The 22,715-nt window shown below is 37.5% G+C and overlaps 1 protein-coding gene across 1 annotated transcript; it reads right to left on the bottom strand.

Annotated features, from left to right (window-relative positions):
- Window positions 1-9,350: 9,350 nt before the first annotated feature.
- Window positions 9,351-20,734, bottom strand: LOC113062141 (pancreatic secretory granule membrane major glycoprotein GP2-like). Its single transcript, XM_026231761.1, has 12 exons — window positions 20,658-20,734; window positions 18,315-18,347; window positions 18,112-18,171; window positions 13,452-13,484; window positions 13,249-13,293; window positions 12,397-12,516; window positions 12,107-12,291; window positions 11,682-11,842; window positions 11,255-11,500; window positions 10,941-11,103; window positions 9,994-10,096; window positions 9,351-9,867 (listed from the first exon to the last, which is right to left on the bottom strand). The coding sequence occupies exons 5-12, from the start codon at window positions 13,274-13,276 to the stop codon at window positions 9,860-9,862; spliced, it is 1,014 nt and encodes a 337-aa protein (XP_026087546.1). The 5' UTR covers window positions 13,277-13,293; window positions 13,452-13,484; window positions 18,112-18,171; window positions 18,315-18,347; window positions 20,658-20,734; the 3' UTR covers window positions 9,351-9,859.
- Between the last annotated feature and the right edge of the window lie 1,981 nt (window positions 20,735-22,715).

Genomic DNA, 22,715 nt, shown 5'->3' with positions numbered 1-22,715 from the left:
ATGACTGAGCTGGCTTATCTAAAACCAGGAAGTAATCGTGCATATGTTCAATTGACAGAGCATTAGTGATTGCTTTGGAATATATTTGATACAATATTTTTCTTTTCGTTTTTTTTTTCTCTGTTTTTACATTTCACAGAAATAGTACTTTATTACATTAAATGAACAGTTTAAATTCCCTTTGAGGTGTATTATAATGATTTACAATATCAAATTCTACATATTTTTTAATGTTTTATTGTTCTGTGTTGTGATGTGATTGTATTTGCTATTATTATTATTGTTACAGTAAAGTGTTATTTTTATATTCAACTTCTGGTCTCTTGTATACACTTTATATGTTCGTCCTCACTCTAGATGTTCCTCCCTTTGGGTCTAGAACTGGTTTAGTGTATATTTACATTGGAAGCACAAGTGCTACATATTGTGTGTGTGTGTGTGTGTGATCAATCCATTATCAGGGCCTTAGAAATTTTTCGTACTAATGCTGTATGCTGCACAAATCACCGCTCATGTTTTTTACAATGTTACTGAAGGTCATGCAACATACGATAAACAATGTCTACATCAGGGTCAGCGATTAAAATCCTATAGGAATGATCCTACAGGATATTTATGTCTTTTCTTACAAGACTATTCCTATCAGAATCCTATAGGAACGGTTCCAAAATATGATAGAAAATCCAATTAGAATCCTGTACAGTTTTCTTATTGGAATCCTTTAGGATTTTTTGACAAGGGAAAAATGCAGGAAAATTAATAATTCCATCTTTACTGTCATTTAAAAAAATCACCACGACAAAACCATCCAAGCTATCCAAAACCCATTCACAATTTAAGTTCCTCAATGTTTTTTCAACATGTAGACAAAGTTTGGTGTGTATAGTGTTACTTTCATCTGAGCAGTATGCATTAATTCACAGCTAAATGTAAAAAACAATCCACATTCAAATCAAAATAGCCGACTTCCTGTTGGTCGTAGCTGATAACTGTGAATTAGAAAGTTGTCCGTCTTGATAAGAACAATTTTTGTACTGAGTTTGGTGTCTGTAGCTAAAACTAACCCCCCCCCCCCACTTTTGACAAAAGGTGCCTCTTCCACGCCCTCTTATGAACTTTTGCCAGTGTCTAGCTGTCACTAATACTGATATGTGTTCTGAGTTTGATGAAATTCTAAGCATGTTATATGCCTCAAAATCACCTGAGAAGTATTCCAGTTTGACATGTTGCCACGGCAACAATATTTTTAGATATCAATATCCCCCCAGCAGATTTATATCGACTGTGTTTTAACATTATTCTGATGAAGTTTGAAGCAAATTGAGTAAAAATAAGATGCTGAATTCAAAGCATTTTGAAAATGACACACTTCCTGCTGCCAGCTGGTGGCGCTATAACTTTGACTCCTAATAGTCACATATATGCGATCGACATCATACAATGAATAATCTGATGAAGTTTGATTAAAATTAGGAAATGTATGTGGATGGTATTAGACACTTCCTGTTTCTCAATTCTCGCCATAAATTCAACGCCAGTTTGGTGGCAATCGAGTAAAAAACCTATGACAAGTATATCAAATTCCAGAGCATGCGCTTTTTACATAACTCTAAATAGCTGACTTCCTGTTGGGCGGAGCCTATGACATGCAATACGCAAGTTGTTCGGCACGATGAGATCTATATGTGTACTGAGTTTCATATTAATACGTGCAAGTATGTGTGAGCTATACATCAACATTTATGACTGTGTTCCAGGGGGCGCCGTAGAGCCCCTGTGCCACGCCCGGGTCCCAACCTCTGCAGGCTCCTAAAGGCAACAGATTCCAAAGTGTGTGCAAATTTGCAAGAGTTTTTGAGTATGTTAAGGACTCCAAAAGCCCCCACAACTTTGACAACAAATATGAATAATAAACCCTAAATAGCCAACTTCCTGTTGGGCGGAGCCTATGATATGCAATACGAAAGTTGTTTGTATTGATGAGTTTTATATGTGTACCGAGTTTCGTGTGTCTACGTACAAGTATGTATGATATATGGCCCTCCATATTCCAGGGGGCGCTGTAGAGCCCCTGTGCCACGGCCGTGTATCAGTCTCTGCCCGGTCCTAATGGCCGCAGGTTCCAATGTGTGTGCCAATTTTCAAGACTTTTTAAGCATGTTAAGGGCCCCAAAAGCCCCCGTAACGTTAGAAAAAAAATAAAAATAAAAAAAAAATAATAATAATAATAATAAAAAATAATCCTAATGAAAACAATAGGGCTCTCGCCCTCCAGGCTTGAGCCCTAATAATAATAATAATAATAATAATAATAATAATAATAATAATAATAAACGGAGCAATTCCAAGAGGGTCCTCACACCATTGGTGCTCGGGCCCTAATAATAAACGGAGCAATTCCAAGAGGGTCCTCACACCATCGGTGCTCGGGCCCTAATAAGTTGTTAATTAGGGCGATCCAATCTTCATTGTCAATTTCATGACCTAAGTCCTTTTCCCAAACGTTCTTCAAACTATCTAATGAGGAAGTACATGTATCAGAAAGGGCATCATATATCACTGAGATTATTCCCTTGGAAAAATTGTTTGTCACAATTTGTTCAATGGCAGTAAGTTTGAGTCTTAGTTTACAATTATCTTATAAAGGTTTTATAAAGTGACGCAACTGGAGATATTTGAAAAAGTTTGCTTGTGGTATATTATATTGACATGAAAGTTGTTGGAAAGATTTTAATGTATTCTCTAAAAAAAGGCAAGATATAGTTGAGATCCCTAATTTAAACCAGTTTGAAAGACCTATATTATGTAATGAAATAGGAAAATCTGGATTATAGGCAATAGGGGAAAGCAAAGAAAGGTTGGCTGGAATTTTAAGATATGTTCTGACATCTCTCCATACCAAAAGAGTGTTTAGAATAATAGGGTTTGTTGAAATGTTTTTGATTTTTCTAAAATTTTTAATGAAAGGCAGAAATTTTATTGGAAGGGGGGCACAAACCGTTGCTTCTATATTAACCCACATGGAGTCAGTCCGTTCATTATACCAACTGACCATATGTTTCACTTGTGCTGACCAATAATAAAATTGTAAATTTGGTAAAGTGATGCCTCCCTTCTCTTTTGGTTTTGTCAACTTATTAAAATTAATACGGGGCATTTTATTGTTCCAAATGAATTTAGATAAGTGTTTGTTAATGTCTTTGAAAAAAGGATTAGCTAAGTAACAGGGGAGGGACTGAAATAAATATAAAAACTTTGGAAGAATATTCATTCTAATTACATTTATTCTGCCTAAGAAGGATATAGGGAGAGAATGCCAAGTAATAAGATCTTTTTTAATTCTGCCAACAAGAGGCGTATAGTTTATATTAAATAAATCATCCAATTTTGGTGAATGAAAATACCTAGGTATTTAAAACCAGATGTTGTTATTTTGAAAGGTGAAAGAGGCAAAAGGTCAGAGATATTAGAAATATTAATAGGGAGCGCCACGGATTTGGTAAGATTAATCTTGTATCCAGATAACATGCTGTAATCTGAAATACATTTTAATAATGCAGGGATTGATTTTACGGGTTCTGAAGAATACAGCAATACATCGTCTGCATACAGGGATATGCGCTGTTCATCATTTCCCACTTTTATTCCAAAAAAGTTTTGGCACTGTCTAACAGATTCAGCAAGAGGTTCAATTATGAGGGCAAAGAGCAGGGGTGAAAGGGGACAGCCCTGCCTCGTACCTCTTTGAATATCAAAAGGTTTTGAAATCAAACCATTTGTAGTCACTGTAGCTTGGGGATTAGAGTAAAGTAATTTTATTAATTTGATCAATTTTGAGCCCAAATTGAATTTTTTAAGGGTGGCAAATAGAAATTTCCATTCCACCCTGTCAAACGCTTTTTCTGCGTCCAGGGAAATAATAAGGGCGGGGAGTTTATGTTCTTAAATTACATTTATCAAATTTAGGAGCCGACGTATGTTATCTGTACCAAAGCGTGCTTTTATGAATCCCGTCTGGTCTGGTTTAATAATATGTGGTAAAACAGTTTCAAGTCTACGAGCAAGAATTTTAGCAAGAATTTTGTAATCTGTATTCAGAAGACTTATTGGCCGATAGGAAGCACACTCCTGGGGATCTTTGTCTTTTTTGGGTATTAAAAAAATTGATGCTGTTCTCCATGATTCAGGGGCTACTCCATTATCTAATAAATTTTGAAGGGCAGGCATTAGAATATGAGAAATTTCTGGCCAAAATGACTTATAAAACTCGCAGGGAAAACCGTCCGGACCTGGAGATTTGTTAGAAGGCATGGATTGAATAGCATTAAAGACTTCTTCTGGTGACAAAGGCAAATCTAAAAATATCTTGTCTTCTTCAGAGATGGCTGTAAGTGGAAGTTTATCTAAAAATTCAATGATATCCGATTGTTCAGCAGTGATTTGAGATTTATATAGTTCTTTATAAAAAAAATTAAATATGTTATTAATCAAATCAAGATTATACGTGACCGAGCCATCTGGAGTGCTTATTACTTCTAAAGCCCTGAATGGTTTAGCACCTCAGTATTTGAATGAGCTCCTTTTACATTATAATCCTCTACGTCCGCTACGTTCTCAAAACTCAGGCAATTTGATAATACCTAGAATATCAAAATCAAAATTCCTATTTGTCTGGTCAGAGGAGAACTGGCCCCCCAACTGAGCCTGGTTTCTCCCAAGGTTTTTTTCTCCATTCTGTCACCGATGGAGTTTCGGTTCCTTGCTGCTGTCGCCTCTGGCTTGCTTAGTTGGGGTAACTTCATCTACAGCGATATCGTTGACTTGATTGCAAATAAATGCACAGACACTATTTAACTGAACAGAGATGGCATCACTGAATTCAATGATGAAATGCCTTTAACTATCATTTTGCATTATTGACACACTGTTTTCCTAATGAAAGTTGTTCAGTTGCTTTGACACAATATATTTTGTTTAAAGCACTATATAAATAAAGGTGACTTGACTTGACCTGACTTGCAGAGCGCAAACTTCTGGAGGACACATAAGATTTAACCAGTGAGCTTAGGTATGTTGGTGCCGTGTCAGTGGTCATCTTGTATGCAATCATCAGTACCTTGAATTTAATGCGAGCGGCTACTGGTAGCCAGTGGAACCTGATGAGGAGAGAGGTAACGTGAGCTTTTTTTGGCTCATTGAAGACAATCCTCACTGCTGCATTCTGGATCAATTGCAGATGCTTGACAGTACATGCAGGAAGGTCCGCCAAGAGAGCATTACAATAGTCCAGTCTGGAGAGAACAAGAGCTTGGACAAGAAGTCCGGTGGCTTGCTCTGACAGGAAGGGTCTAATCTTCCTAATGTTGTATAAGGCAAATCTGCAGGATCGGGTCATTGTAGTAATGTGGTCTGTGAAGCTTAACTGATGATCCATCACAACTCCTAGGTTTCTGGCTGTCCTCGAAGTAGTAATGGTTGAAGAACCCAGCTGTATAGAGAAGTTGTGATGAAGCAAAGGGTTAGCTGAAATCACCAGGAATTCTGTCTTTGTAAGGTTAAGCTGAAGGTGATGGTCATTCATCCAGTTCACCAGCACAATGGCAATTTGTTCCCAGAGAACTTAACCCAGCAGACCACGGATCTAGATCTGTACCTGCAGCTTTCTTAGGTTCCACTTCGTGGCTCACAGGCCCACGCTTCTTGCATAATTCCCAGTTTCGGTCTGAATCACAGGATTCATTTGAGCTTGTGGATCCAGTCTTAGATTCTGAGATACGCCCACAAGTGTGAACAAACCTTACTAAAGTTCCCAAGTTCACATGGAACTCTGAGAGATTCAGCAGATTGTCTAGCTTTAACACTCTCAGTAGATCGATAGCACGTCTGATTCACATTGCCAGTTATTTCTCCTAATGCTCAAAAGATGATAGTTGTAGAGGGTGGCATATCCGCTGTAAAGGTCCTACTGAAGAAGAGCTGGAAAAAGCAAAAATTATTGTGTTGAAAAGTGCTCAAAATGAGAGTTATCCAACAGAGAATCATTGCCACCCATAATCATCCTTGTAAGAGTGTGTTGAGGAAACCTGTCCTTGACGATAATGGCTTACTTCGTGTAGGTGGACGTATTGTGAGGTCAGATCTGGGAACTTGTGAAGTCAATCCTATCATCATCAAAGGTACACATCATGTGGCAACATGTAGCTTATTGTACGGCATTATCATGAGGCTGTGAAACGTCAGGGCAGACACTTCACGGAGGGTACTGTCAGAGCTGCTGGATTTTGGCTAATAGGAGGTAAGTGCATGCAAAAAGCTGCGAGGGATGACTGGACATTAGCAGATGTCTGATCTGCCTGTAGAACGGTTGACAATAGCTCCACCCTTTACCTATGTCGGTGTTGATGTTTTTGGACCATGGGAAGTGATTGCTCTTAAGACTGAATGTACAAGCAGTCTGACAACGGCAAAATGAATGTTTGGAAATGTAAACGGATATTTTTTACTGACACACTCTAGCAAAATATATAAATAACTGGCCAAACACCATTCTTTTGGGTGAAAATACTAATGTGACTAAGACTTTTGCACAGTAGTGTATGTATAAAGTAAACTGTATTTATGACAAAGAACTGCACAGATACAGATATTCTAACAATCTATCGATAAACACATACCTTGTGTCCTCTGTGTTTAAGTGCACTTGCGCTGCTCCGCCATGGTCTGCGGATTGAAGAGTGCGCTGTAACACGGAGAGGAGACAGGTCTGACGCCAGTTTCATATGAAATTTAAGGGGACTGACTCTGAGGCGATCGGATATCGGTTCCATACCCAACCCTACTAAAAAGTCAGCTGAAAAATAATTACTCGAATAAAGTATAGATACTCCAAATTTCTACTTAAGTAAGGTAACAAAGTATTTTGCTTGTGAAAGAGTCAGTCTTTTGTTTGTTATCTGGCTCGGCTCGGTGTTCATCTTCAGTTCTCTCTTCACAGCAGTTCAGTCCGTGTACTGTTTGAGTAAATGAATTACTCCGGGATATTGGTTTGTTTGAACTCTGAGGGAGTGTCAGCCACATAAAAAAAATGTAACAGTTTAAGTAATTTGTGGATTAATGCGTATTAGAGACACGAACCGTTTAAACCAATTCAGTTCGATTTGGTGAACTGGTTCAAAAAAATCTGGTTACATTGAATGTTTCGTTCACGAACCAGATATCACAAACTGCTTTGTTTTGAACTCTCTCACAACAGACACGCCAGAGAAGACAGAATAAAGTCATAGTTTTTGCAGTATACCATACACAAAGTTTCAATGGAGGGACTGAGAGCTCTCTGACTAAATATAAAATATCTTAAACTCTGTTCTAAAGATAAACGGAGGTCTCACGGGTTTGGAACGACATGAGGATGAGTTTTTAATGACATAATTTAGATTTTTGGGTGAACTTTCCCTTTAAGATTGCACTATATCTTGTTATTGTAAAATGCACATAGACAAGACAAACTTTAGGTTGCTGTGAGAAAGCCTTGCCTGAAAGTTTGAATTGGCTGTAAGAGCTTAAAATTAAAAAAAAAGGTTTTAAAGTTTTTTCATGAGAGTTGACGGGAGGGTGGTGGGATTCTGCAAGCCGGTTTTAAAGCTGATGGAAAACACCAGAATGCATGGATGTTTTAATGATGTGAGTGAGTGCAGGTACAACTGCAGGAAAAATGGCTTGAAGGAGATGAGAAGGAATAGGATAAAGTGGACGTTTGTAAAGGAAGAGATTGGATACTTCTGCCTCTGAGATTGGTGTATGTTTGTGTGTACGATGTGATTGCCACACTCTTCATTAATTAAATTACAACCATCAGTGAACATTTCTCCACGTCACACACTTATCAGCTATTAGAGTTTATGAAGGAGGAGGAGGACAAAGGAGGGAGGAAATTGCTTTAAAGCGCATACAAGAGTTGGACAAATTGTTAATTTTGTTGTGGTAGTATGTCCTTTTAGCATTGGAGAGAGATAGATAGATTAGAAATAATAGGTAGAATGGAAGCTTAAATGAGTAATTTTTGACAGGAGAATTTTACATTTTAATTTTTTTTTTAAACGTTGCTTCACCAGATTGGTATGAAACTATGGCACTCGGTTTGTGAACACATGAACAAACAAAAATAAGTTGAGGGCATGATTCGAAAAAGCTAAGTGGTCATAAAAAAACAGTCACACTCATGGTCTTTGGTCATAAATGACCGACCATATGAAATGAACGGAAAACTGGGAAAAAATGTGAATATACAGAACATTTTTATGTGTATAATCTACAAATCCCCCACAATGCAGAAAAAACTGCACAGCAATAAAGGGATGAAACTCTAAAACATCTAGAGTGCAAAATCAACACACCAGCTCTCACACACCCTGACACACACATACACACCTATGAACTGCTGTGACTGTAAAACTGCAACTATGTAAAATAAAATCAATAATTCAACTACAATGTAGTAAAAAAAAAAAAAATTGGACCGCAAGGAAGGCGTTGCACTATAAAATATCAAGAGTGTAAAATGGATACATCCACTCTCACACGCTTACTTACACACACTTACAGAATTACACATACTCATATAACCATATAGCCAAAATGAGTCAGAAAGTAGTCTCTATTTCAATCTGAAATACTACATGAATTGATAAGTAATTATAAAAAAAAGATAAAACCCTTCCGTACTATTTTCAATGGGAAAAACTGATCATAATTATTGCATAAATACTAATTAGTACCATGAAATTCTCTCAAAATACAAAATTATATTACATTGATTTTGCTGAAGAAAAAAAGATTTTCATTTCAGGTTTCCAGTCACTTTTGACCGCAAAGACCATGAGTGTGACTCAAATGAGGAGGGCACAAGGGTTATAATAGTTTAGACTTAGTCGTAATATTTCTCTGGAATTTTTTCCAGTTTTGATCTTCATTTTTATGAAAACCATAATTCTGATCAGTTAGATAGGATATAGCACACCAAGTCAGATCAGTCTGAAGGTCTCTGCCTAGTTTGGTGCTTATAGCATTAAAGCTGGAGATACATTTAGAAATTTTTGTCACAATGATAAGCTTCAATAGAATATTAGTGATTAACACAGCATCTGTTAGTGTTTGAACAACATTTAAAATGACCCTTGAAACCTTTTTTTCCCCAGTAGACCAAGTTATTTGTAATTCAACTATTCATCACTTTTTGTTCTTATTATTCCTCCTCATCATCTTATAAATGTTGTTGCGACCCATCGTAGGGGGGAAAGTTTGGTGCACCAACATTAATCAGGAGCATGGGGACAAAAGCATAAACCATAAACTCAGAGACAGTGGATTCTGTTTATTTATACTGCAGCAAAAACAAAAGCCATAACTACATAGAATAATATTATTTCTGTTCTTCCTAATGATTCTACCCCACACTATAATGACCAAAGAAAATGTAACCACTGGATGGATTTATTCAGTAACTTTGGTATATATCCCATAACAGTGCACTGAAGTTCTGCTAAATAATGAACAATCTACATGCTGGTTTTGGAAACATGTCAATCCATCATAAAAAATAAAAAAAAAGACAAAAAAATTTAGATGATCTTAAGAGTGTATTTTGCAATGAGAAACACAGCTTGTAGGAGTGTAGCATCAGTAAGACATTCATTTTGAAAGAGATGAGATTTGTATAAAACAATGAGTATTCTTGGCAGAAATATTTCAATCAGTGAAATATTCTGCAAAAAAAGATGAAAACACTTCATGCAGAGAAACAAATAATATCAAAGAACCACGCAGACACTTAAGCAGTGGATATGTTCTGCCGCTCTGGGGCTCAAATACCTGTGAACAATAAATATAAAAAAAAGTGACATGTAATAGATTCAAAACAGACATTTATCATATTTAGAAAAAAAATATGCATAAACAATACATAACAAAACTGAAATAGATGAGAAAAAGCAAAACCTTGGTTCCTTTCAGACATCATCAGGGGACCCATGGAAATGGAAGCACTGTCATGGAATTCTGCAGACCTGCCCTCTCTCAAGTGGGATCCAGAGTCACAGTGCTAAAAGAGAAGAAAATACAGGATACTTGAGCTGTGAACTGATTAATGCAATCAGATGATTCTATATTTAAAACTGAGAAATAAGAAACAGAGATATAAGAAATCATGTGTTTTGTTTTAGGAGATATTGCAATAAAACACGACGAGATACTAAAATATAAAATGTTTAGTCATTAAATTTAAAAATTTTGGATTCAGCATTTATTGACAGCTTTATTTAATTTATGTATATATATATATATATATATATATATATATATATATATATATATATATATATATATATATATATATATAAGTAATAACTGATGAAGGGTCGTTGAATTATTGAAAATAAATGCACACCCATTAGACTTTCAAACTAACAAGGATGGGCTGTATTTAAGCAGTCACTAAAGGACAAGGGCGAAAGAGATAACTTGTGTAGTTATCTTTTAAAATATTTGGTTGAGAGATAAAGTATGTTAACAAATGGTTTATTTATTAATTAAATGTAATTTATTTCTGTATTTGTTTAGGCAATATTTATTTATTTAAATTAAACTGCACAATTCTATTGTGAAGTTTGACAAGGAAAAAAACGCAGATCAAACACATGAAATGTCTTGATTGCAGACAATCAATTAAGGGCACGGTTCACCAAGGTATGTGTGTGTGAGTGTGTGTGTGTGTGGTGAAAGAGAAAGCGAAAGCTTGTGTAATAATCTGCAAAGTGATATGGAACTCTAATGCGGTCAAACCAGGAACTACTCCATAGCTGTGTAGTTGTTGAAAATTAATTAATACCTTGGAATGTCTTTCAACCATATTTATATGTATGCATCAGAGAGGGTTTGTGACTCACAGTTGAGCAGTGGTTTCCTGCCAGAAGGCAAATGTGAATAGTACAGTGCACGTAAACCTTAGTGGAGTTTTCAGTGAAGAAAAACATCCTGAAGGAGAAACGGCTAGATGTGGAGACTCCATTCTGCAGCAGCTCCACTGTCTCATCATTTGGACTGGGACACCTGAGAATATCAGTAGTGATAGTCATCCATTTTATAAAGGAATTGTATGAAAGGACCACTGTTAAAAATAATTATTTCAACCAAAAAACAAAGAAAAATTATTTGCAGATTATAGATTATTTACAGATTATTTGCAGAAGAAAACCCTTACTCTCCGCTGATGAGGTCCCAGCGGACAGAGTGATTAGGATCGTTCTCAGGTGTAGCCCAACATGAGTCAATCACTGTGGCAAACTGACGACTGTCAATCCCGTCTACATGAACTTCCAGAAACATCTGCTGGTTCAGCTCCACATTCACACTCCCATTGAAGGGCTTGGAGAACTCAGCATCCTGATATGGAACCATCCTGACCTGATATCTCCCTTGACCAGCAGGAAGCTTCTTGTGGACAATGCTGTTAAAATAGATGTAAGGTTGATATGTGGAAAACTGCTGCATTCTGTATCAATTTAATGAATAATTTACAGATATACAGTAATAAATGTGCTCTCGGTTTACAGAAAATTACCAGATATAAAACTTTCTGTTTATTTTAAATAAATTGTCACAAACAGAGACAACACTTGAAGTCCCACCTCTCTAGTGGATTGATTTCCATATTCATAGAAAGTGATTGGGTTTGGGGGTATACACAACTGAAATTCAGCTTCAGAATTCCCTTCCTGCTGATGGGACCTTCAGTCGAGTCTGACGTTCCAAAAATAAAGTTCTCATAAATGTAGTGGGTGCCATTGGCCTGTGGACCAGATAGATAACATTTTAGTTTGAATTTAATTCAAGATTTCATCTACAAGGTTTTTAAAGATATTTATAACACCAGATTTCATCAAAAGGTACTGTATTAAGAGCAAAACACATCAGTTGACTGGAAAATGGGGAGTACATTTTTGATTAAAAAAAGCTTAGAAATCTATCCATAGTTGTACTTCAGCATTATTCATTAAGTGGTAAACTGAGATGTGAGAACCTAGTGTGTTTTAAATAGCATAATATCTCATACCAAAATACTTGTACCACAGATGTGGTCATTGTTGTCAAAATAGAACTCCACTCTGCCATTCCAGACTGTTCCTTTGCAGTTGGGGTCATTGAGGTGTAAGTTGTCAGCAGGAAAACCAGCCTCAAAGAGCTGACAGCGAGACAGGGAAATGGAACCAGAGCTGCTTTCACAAACCTCAGAGAAATCTGACAGAAAAAAAAGATTATGAACACCTAAGTAAGCTTTAAATAAAAAATTGATTGATTAATTAAAATGTAGATTTGAAATGTAGTTGTGCAATGTTGTCCAACCAAAAGATTGTGGGTCTGGTCTGTGATGACTCTTGTTACAGAAACAGCCATAAACATCATTTTTCTCTCCACACCATTCATCCTCCGTGCAGTTGAGCTCAAAACAGGGATCATTTAAAGCTAAGACAAGAACCAAAGAATGAATGAAGCAGGTGGAACATTTTGTACGCTCATAGAAATTGAATTACATCACCAAGGTCATATGTACAAAGTTTAAGCCCTCTATTTAATTATGCACTTGGGTTATTTTGATTTATTTAATTTGATAGTTTTGTTAATAATAGCAAATTAATGATGAATGAATACTTTTATTTGCTTATATCTGTTTTACTCATTCAATTTCTAATCTCTCTTTAAAGTAATGCAGCCAGGTATGTTTAATGTGTATGAGTTATACATGAAGCTAAATATACTCATATCTTTTGAGCAAATTTTCCTAAAGTCACCCCTGGTGGTGCTATGACCAAACAATTCTAATCAACAGTACTGCATACCCCTGGAATTCACATCTTACCAGGAACCCAGACAAAAATCTTGTATTTTACCCCCCAAAAAGCAATTGGGCTTTTGTCGTGAAAACCTGGCAACCCTGGCTGTTGGTGAGCTTGCCCCCGTAATTGAGGAATAAATGGTAAATAATTAAAAACTTTGTTGAGCCATTGGAAATTTGAAAAAAAAAAAACAAAGAATGAAATATTTGTATTATATATAGGTTCTTTAAAGTAGATGATGTTATTTGGATTATGAAATGCTGTTGTATTGCTATCAAGATAATGTCCTGTGACTTTTATATTTTTGATGAGATAGCTAAGTGGTAACATAGTGGAGTTTCATCCTTCCGATCATCTTTACCTCCAACTCCTTGCTGTGGGGCAGTCATGTTCAATTTCACTGTTGCTGCAGAAACAAAAACTAACATTATGTTTTGTTGATGATGTTGGCATGTCAGATTGATTGCAGTGCCTCAAGTTTGTTTGGCTCAATTTAATTGTTTAGACAGTTTTACAGGTTATGAGAAAATCTGATCTGTTTCTAATTCAAAGGTTTATATTTACCTGTTGGTGGTGCTGCGCTAGTTTGTGCCTGGCCTATCACAGAAGAAGAGAGATAATTGAAGTTTATTACTGTTCGAGGATGGATTTCATTCACACAGTGGAGAGCTAAACAAGAAATTGTTATTCTCTATACTATTTGCCTTTTACATGCTAATAAATTCAGCCACAATGATGCCACGCCAGAAATGAGGTGGCACCTTTTCAAATTGGAACAAAGTTCACTGTCTTATATTGAGAACAAGCAAATCCTTTAGCTAGCGTTACCAACTGAGTAAAAGTTACAAAGTTACAAATGAAGCTTAATGTACTCATAGCCTAAATCTTGTATTTTACCCCCCAAAAAGCAACTGGGCTAGATTTGAACTTGTTTTGAGTAGCGACTTAGTTTTTTTTTTTTTTTTTGTCATAAAAACCTGGCAGCCCTGGCTGTTGGTGAGCTTGACCACGTTATTGAGAAATAAATGGTAAATAACATCTGAGTTAGTTCTGGCTGCAGATAAGTTTTAATAGTTGGTGATTTTAATATCCATGTTGATAATGAAAAAGATGCATTGGGATCAGCATTTATAGACATTCTGAACTCTGGGGTTTGACAACACGTTTCAGGACCTACTCATTGTTGAAATCATACTCTAGATTTAATACTGTCACATGGAATTGATGTTGATAGTGTTGAAATTATGCAGCCAAGTGATGATATCTCAAGTCATTATTTAGTTTTTTGCAAACTTCATATAGCCAAAATTGTAAATTCTACTTCATGTTACAAGTATGGTAGAACCATCACTTCTACCACAAAAGACTGCTTTTTAGTTATCTTCCTGATGTATCCAAATTCCTTAGCATATCCAAAACCTCAGAACAACTTGATGATGTAACAGAAAACTATGGACTCTCTCTTTTCTAGCGTTTTAAATACAGTTGCTCCTTTACGCTTAAGGAAGGTTAAGGAAAACAGTTTGACACCATGTTATAATGAGCATACTCGCACCCTAAAGAGAGCAGCCCGAAAAATGGAGGAAAACAAAACTAGAGGTATTTCGTATTGCTTGGCGGGAAAGTAGCATATCCTATAGAAAAGCATTAAAAACTGCTAGATCTGATCACTTTTCTTCTCTTTTAGAAGAAAACAAACATAACCCCAGGTATTTATTCAATACAGTGGCTAAATTAACGAAAAATAAAGCCTCAACAAGTGTTGACATTTCCCAACACCACAACAGTAATGACTTTATGAACTACTTTACTTCTAAAATCGATACTATTAGAGATAAAATTGCAACCATTCAGCCGTCAGCTACAGTATCACATCAGACAGTGCACTATAGACCCCCTGAGGAACAGTTCCACTCATTCTGTACTATAGGAGAGGAAGAATTGTATAAACTTGTTAAATCATCTAAACCAACAACATGTATGTTAGACCCTATACCATCTAAGCTCCTAAAATAGGTGCTTCCAGAAGTCATAGGTCCTCTTCTGACTATTATTAATTCCTCATTGTCATTAGGATATGTCCCCAAAACCTTCAAACTGGCTGTTGTTAAGCCTCTCATAAAAAAAACTTGACCCCAGAGAACTTGTTAATTATAGACCAATCTCGATCAATGAAGATGTATCATATCGATCACAAGTGCAGTATGGAGTACCTCAAGGCTCAGTACTAGGGCCGCTACTCTTCACGCTTTATATGTTACCCTTGGGAGATATCATCAGGAAACATGGTGTTAGCTTTCACTGTTATGCTGATGATACTCAGCTCTATATTTCCTCGCAGCCCGGTGAAACACACCAATTTGAAAAACTAATGGAATGCATAGTCGATATAATAAATTGGATGACGAGTAATTTCTTACTGCTAAATTCAGAAAAAACAGAGGTGTTAATCATAGGGCCTAAAAACTCTGCTTGTAATAACCTAGAACACTGTCTAGGACTTCATGGTTGCTCTGTCAATTCTTCGTCATCAGTTAGGAACCTAGGTGTGCTACTTGATCGCAATCTTTCCTTAGAAAGCCACGTTTCTAGCATTTGTAAAACTGCATTTTTCCATCTAAAAAATATATCTAAATTACGGCCTATGCTCTCAATGTGAAATGCAGAAATGTTAATCCATGCATTTATGACTTCAAGGTTAGACTATTGTAATGCTTTATTGGGTGGTTGTTCTGCACGCTTAGTAAACAAACTACAGCTAGTCCAAAATGCAGCAGCAAGAGTTCTTACTAGAACCAGGAAGTATGACCATATTAGCCCGGTCCTGTCCACACTGCACTGGCTCCCTATCAAACATCGTATAGATATTAAAATATTGCTTATTACTTATAAAGCCCTTAATGGTTTAGCACTTCAGTATTTGAATGAGCTCCTTTTACATTATACTCCTCTACGTCCGCTACGTTCTCAAACCTCAGGCAATTTGATAATACCTAGAATATCAAAATCAACTGCTGGCGGCAGATCCTTTTCCTATTTGGCACCTAAACTCTGTAATAACCTACCTAACATTGTTCGGGAGGCAGACACACTCTTGCAGTTTAAATCTAGATTAAAGACCCATCTCTTTAACCTGGCATACACATAACATACTAATATGCTTTTAATATCCAAATCAGTTAAAGGATTTTTAGGCTGCATTAATTAGGTAAACCGGAACCGGAAACACTTCACATAACACCGTACTTTCTACATCATTAGAAGAATGGCATCTACGCTAATATTTGTCTGTTTCTCTCTTATTCCGAGGTCACCGTGGCCACCAGATCCAGTCTGTATCCAGATCAGAGGGTCACTTCAGTCGCCTGGATCCAGTACGTATCCAGACCAGATGGTGGATCAGCACCTAGAAAGGACCTCTACTGCCCTGAAAGACAGCGGAGACCAGGACAACTAGAGCCCCAGATACAGATCCCCTGTAAAGACCTTGTCTCAGAGGACCACCAGGACAAGACCACAGGAAACAGATGATTCTTCTGCACAATCTGACTTTGCTGCAGCCTGGAATTGAACTACTGGTTTCGTCTGGTCAGAGGAGAACTGGCCCCCCCAACTGAGCCTGGTTTCTCCCAAGGTTTTTTTCTCCATTCTGTCACCGATGGAGTTTCGGTTCCTTGCCGCTGTCGCCTCTGGCTTGCTTAGTTGGGGTCACTTCATCTACAGCGATATCATTGACTTGATTGCAAATAAATGCACAGACACTATTTAAACTGAACAGAGATGACATAACTGAATTCAATGATGAACTGCCTTTAACTATCATTTTGCATTATTGAGACACTGTTTTCATAATGAATGTTGTTCAGTGCTTTGACGCAATGTATTTTGTTTAAAGCACTATATAAATAAAGGTGATTGATTGATTGATTTATAGCACAATTGTTTATACACTTATTTATTTGCCAATTTGTAAATCTTTTTTTTTTCTGTGTGTTGTTGTCTCTGTGTACTGGAAGCTTATGTCACTAAAACAAATTAATTGTATGCGTAAGCATACTTGGCAATAAAGCTCTTTCTGATTCTGATTTCTGATTCTGATTTGAGTGAGCTCCTTTTACTTTATAATCCTATACATCGGCTGCGTTCTCAAAACTCAGGCAAATGATAATACCTAGAATAGCAAAATCAACTACAGGCGGCAGATCCTTTTCCTATTTGGTGCCTAAACTCTAGAATAACCTACCTAACATTGTTCGGGAGGCAGACACACTCTTGCAGTTTAAATCTAGATTAAAGACCCATCTTTTTAACCTGGCTTACACATAACATACTAATATGCTTTTAATATTCGAATCCATTAAAGAATTTTTAGACTGCACTAGTCAGGTAAACTGGAACCGGGAACACTTCCCATATCACCCGATACACTTCCCATATCACCCGATGTACTTGCTACATCATTAGAAGAATGGCATCTACGCTAATATTTGTCTGTTTCTCTCTTGTTCCGAGGTCACCGTGGCCACCAGATCCAGTCTGTGTCCAGATCAGAGGGTCACTGCAGTCACCCGGATCCAGTACATATCCAGACCAGATGGTGGATCAGCACCTAGAAAGGACCTCTACTGCCCTGAAAGACAGCGGAGACCAGGACAACTAGAGCCCCAGATACAGATCCCCTGTAAAGACCTTGTCTCAGATGACCACCAGGACAAGACCACAGGAAACAGATGATTCTTCTGCACAATCTGACTTTGCTGCAGCCTGGAATTGAACTGCTGGTTTCATATGTACAGGAGAGTTGGCCCCCCAACTGAGCTTGGTTTCTCTTAAGGTTTTTTTCTCCATTCTGTCACTGATGGAGTTTCGGTTCCTTGCTGCTTTCGCCTCTGGCTTGCTTAGTTGGGGTCACTTCATCTAAAGCGATATCGTTGACTTGATTGCAAATAAATGCACAGACACTATTTAAACTGAACAGAGATGGTATCACTGAATTTAGTGATGAACTGCCTTTAACTGTCATTCTGCATTATTGCAAAAAACAAAAGATGAAACAAAGAATGAAATATTTTAATTTTATATCGGTTCTTTAAAGTAGATTATGTTATTTGGATTATGAAATGCTGTTGTATTGCTATCAAGATAATGTCCTGTGACTTTTATATTTTTGATGAGATAGCTAAGTGGTAATATAGTGGAGTTTCATCCTTCCGATCATCTTTACCTCCAACTCCTTGCTGTGGGGCAGTCGTGTTCAATTTCACTGTTGCTGCAGAAACAAAAACTAACATTATGTTTTGTTGATGATGCTGGCATGTCAGATTGATTGCAGTGCCTCAAGTTTGTTTGGCTCAATTTAATTGTTTAGACAGTTTTACAGGTTATGAGAAAATCTGATCTGGTTCTAATTCAAAGGTTTATAATTACCTGTTGGTGGTGCTGCGCTAGTTTGTGCCTGGCCTATCACAGAAGAAGAGAGATAATTGAAGTTTATTACTGTTCAAGGATGAATTTCTTTCTTTGCGTGATCATTCCCACAGTGAAAATTATATTCAAACAGACACTAAACAAGAAATTGTTATTCTCTTTACCATTTGCCTTTTACATGTTAATAAATTCAGCCACAACGATGCCACGCCAGAAATGAGGCGGCACCTTTTCAAATTGGAACAAAGTTCACTGTCTTATATTGAGAACAGGCAATTCCATTAGCTTATGTTACCAACTGAGTAAAAGTTGCAAAGTTACAAATGAAGCTTAATGTACTCATAGCCTTTGATCGTCATTTTCTCAAGTCACCATTTGGGATGCAATGACCAAACAAATTTACTCGACAGTATTGTGTGAATGCTGTTGGCAGTGTTGGGGGGGTCTGTGGTTTTCCCTAGGAATTTGGCTACTTTAACATTGTTGCCACGGTTGAAGTGATTCCAGTAACATGATACTTAGCCCCTGGAATACAGATTTTACCAGGATGCCCACCAAAAAAATATATATTTTAACTCCCAGAATGGACAGGGCTATATCTGGGCTATTTTTTGTCACAATTTGGTAGGTTTTGTTGTGACAACCTGGCAACCCTGGCTGTTGGTGAGCTTTACCCCGTAATTGAGGAATAAACGGTACATAATTGGAAAACTTTGTGTCGTGCTGTTGGAAACGTAAAAAACACAAAAAGAATGAAATATTCAAATTGTATTTTGGTTCTTTAAAATAGATCATGTTATTTGGATGATGAAAGGCTGTTGTATTGCTAATGAGAAAATGTCCTAGACAACATCATAGCTATACAACCGTAGTATAAATGTGTTTGACTCACCTTGGCAGATGACTCCAGCATCTTCTTGGTGTACACAGTTATGGGTTCCCCATCCACTTGATGGACAGTTTGTCAGTGTAGCTTCATTTCCACGGCACTGAACATCATCCAACCATATTTGACCAGAGCCTTGTCCAAAATAAGCAAAGCTCTTTGCCTCTGTGACATTCCCGCAGCCCAGTTCTCTACACACCACTGCCGCGTCTGTTGAATCCCACAGATCATCACACACTGTTCCCCAGACTCCATTGTGAAGAACCTCCACTCTTCCAGAACAGAGGTTGGATCCATTCACCAACCTGACAGCTATTAATGACCAAGAATAAAAAGATAGAAGAATGGGTCATTCGATTTTTTTACTTGTTTGTTTGTAATTTTGATGAGTGAAAGTGGTAATAATAATGAAGTTTCATCATCCTCAAAGTCTTTACCTCTGACTCCTGGCTGTGGAGCAGTCGTGTTCAATGTCACTGCAACTGGAGAAAAAAAAAATACACAACATTAAATTTTGATGATGATGTTGGCATGTCAGATTGATTGCAGTGCTTCAAGTTTGTTCAGTTCAATCAAATGATTCGAATTCAAAGGTTTATAATTACCTGTTGGTGGTGCTGCACTAGTTTGTGCCTGGCCTATCACAGAAGAAGAGAGATAATTGAAGTTTATTACTGTTCGAGGATGGATTTCTTTCTTTGCGTGATCATTCCCACAGTGAAAATGATATTCAAACAGACGCTAAACAAGAAATTGTTATTCTCTTTACCATTTGCCTTTTACATGCTAATAAATTCAGCCACAATGATGCCACGCCAGAAATGAGGCGGCACCTTTTCAAATTGGAACAAAGTTCACTGTCTTATGTTGAGAACAGGTAATTCCCTAAATTTACCAACTGAGTAAAAGTTACAAAGTTACAAATGAAGCTTAATGCACTCATAGCCTTTGGCTGACATTTTCTCAAGTCACCACTTGGGATGCTATGACCAAACAAATTTACTCGACAGTATTGTGTGAATGATGTTTGGCAGTGTTGGGGGGGGGGTCTGTGGTTTTCCCTAGGAATTTGGCTAGTTTAACATTGTTGCCACGGGTTGAAGTGATTCCAATAACATGATACTTAGCCCCTGGAATACAGATTTTACCAGGAAGCCCACCAAAAAAACTTATATTTTAACCCCAAGAATGGACAGGGCTAGATTTGGGCTATTTTGAGAAGCGATTTGGTGGGTTTTGTTATGAAAACTGGTTGTTGGTTTGTTTTGACCCTGTAATTGAGGAATTGGTACATAAAAAAAAAAAAAAAAAAAAAAAAAACGACATTGTGCCGTTTGAAACGTAAAAAAAAAAGGAATGAAATATTTTAATTATATTTTTATTCTTTAAAGGAGATCATGTTATTTGGATCATGAAATGCTATTGTATTGCTATTGGGAAAATGTCCTGTGACTCACCTTGGCAGATGACTCCAGCATCTTCATGGTGCCCACAGTTATGGGTTCCCCATCCATTTGATGGACAGTTTGTCAGTGTAGATTCATTTCCACGGCACTGAACATCATCCAACCATATTTGTCCAGAACCTTGTCCAAAATAAGCAGAGCTCTTTGCCTCTATGACATTCCAACAGCCCAGTTCTCTACACACCACTGCCGCGTCTGTTGAATCCCACAGATCATCACACACTGTTCCCCAGACTCCATTGTGAAGAACCTCCACTCTTCCGGAACAAAGGTTGGATCCATTCACCAACCTGAGAGCTATTAATAACAAACAAAATAAAGAATACACTGTGTCCAGAATTATTAGGCAAATGAGTATTTTGACCACATCATCCTCTTTATGCATGTTGTCTTACTCCAAGCTGTATAGGCTCGAAAGCCTACTACCAATTAAGCATATTAGGTGATGTGCATCTCAGTAATGAGAAGGGGTGTGGTTTAATGACATCAACACCCTATATCAGGTGTGCATAATTATTAGGCAACTTCCTTTCCTTTGGCAAAATGGGTCAAAAGAAGGACTTGACAGGCTCCAAAAAGTCAAAAATAGTGATATATCTTGCAGAGGGATGCAGCACTCTTAAAATTGCCAAGCTTCTGAAGCGTGATCATCGAACAATCAAGCGTTTCATTCAAAATAGCCAACAGGGTCGCAAGAAGCGTGTGGAAAAACCCAGGCGCAAAATAACTGCCCGTGAACTGAGAAAAGTCAAGCGTACAGCTGCCAAGATGCCACTTGCCACCAGTTTTGCCATATTTCAGAGCTGCAACATTCCAACAGTGCCCAAAAGCACAAGGTGTGCAATACTCAGAGACATGGCCAAGGTAAGAAAGGCTGAAAAACGACCACCACTGAACAAGACACACATGCTGAAACGTCAAGACTGGGCAAAGAAATATCTCAAGACTGATTTTTCTAAGGTTTTATGGACTGATGAAATGAGAGTGAGTCTTGATGGGCCCGTGGCTGGATCGGTAAAGGGCAGAGAGCTCCAGTCCGACTCAGACGCCAGCAAGGTAGAGGTGGAGTACTGGTTTGGGCTGCTATCATCAAAGATGAGCTTGTGGGGCCTTTTCGGGTTGAGGATGGAGTCAAGCTCAACTCCCAGTCCTCCTGCCAGTTTCTGGAAGACACCTTCTTCAAGCAGTGGTACAGGAAGAAGTCCATGCAGGACAATGCTCCATCACACGCGTCCAAGTACTCCACAGCGTGGCTGGCAAGAAAGGGTCTAAAAGAAGAAAAACTAATGACTTGGCCTCCTTGTTCACCTGATCTGAACCCCATAGAGAACCTGTGGTCCATCATGAAATGTGAGATTTACAAGGAGGGAAAACAGTACACCTCTCTGAATAGTGTCTGGGAGGCTGTGGTTGCTGCTGCACGCAATGTTGATGGTGAACCGATCAAAACACTGACAGAATCCATGGATGGCAGGCTTTTGAGTGTCCTTGCAAAGAAAGGTGGCTATATTGGTCACTGATTTGTTTTGTTTTTGAATGTCAGAAATGTATATTTGTGAATGTTGAGATGTTATATTGGTTTCACTGCTGAAAATAAATAATTGAAATGGGTATATATTTGTTTTTTGTTAAGTTGCCTAATAATTATGCACAGTAATAGTCACCTGCACACACAGATATCCTCCTAAAATAGCTACAACTAAAAACTACTTCCACAAATATTCAGCTTTGATATTAATGAGTTTTTGGAATCATTGAGAACATGGTTGTTCAATAATAAAATTATTCCTCAAAAATACAACTTGCCTTATAATTCTGCACTCCCTGTATAGAAGAACAGGTCATTAGATTTTTTTTACTTTTTTTGTAAATTTGATGAGATAACAAAGCCAGCCAAAACAATGAGATGCGAGAAGTGAAGAAGTACCTTTGCAAATTGGAAGAAAATTCAGTCTTTCATTGATATCAGGCAAATTAATTTAGCAAACGCCACCAACTGGGCAAAAGTTACAAAGTTACAAGTAAAGTTAAACGCAGTCATAGCCTTTA

Source organism: Carassius auratus, chromosome 44 (assembly GCF_003368295.1).
Source record: "Carassius auratus strain Wakin chromosome 44, ASM336829v1, whole genome shotgun sequence".
In the NCBI taxonomy this organism is placed as follows: Eukaryota; Metazoa; Chordata; class Actinopteri; order Cypriniformes; family Cyprinidae; genus Carassius; species Carassius auratus.
The sequence above is the reverse complement of the archived record's forward strand: the minus strand, read 5'-3'. Positions and strand labels throughout refer to the sequence as shown.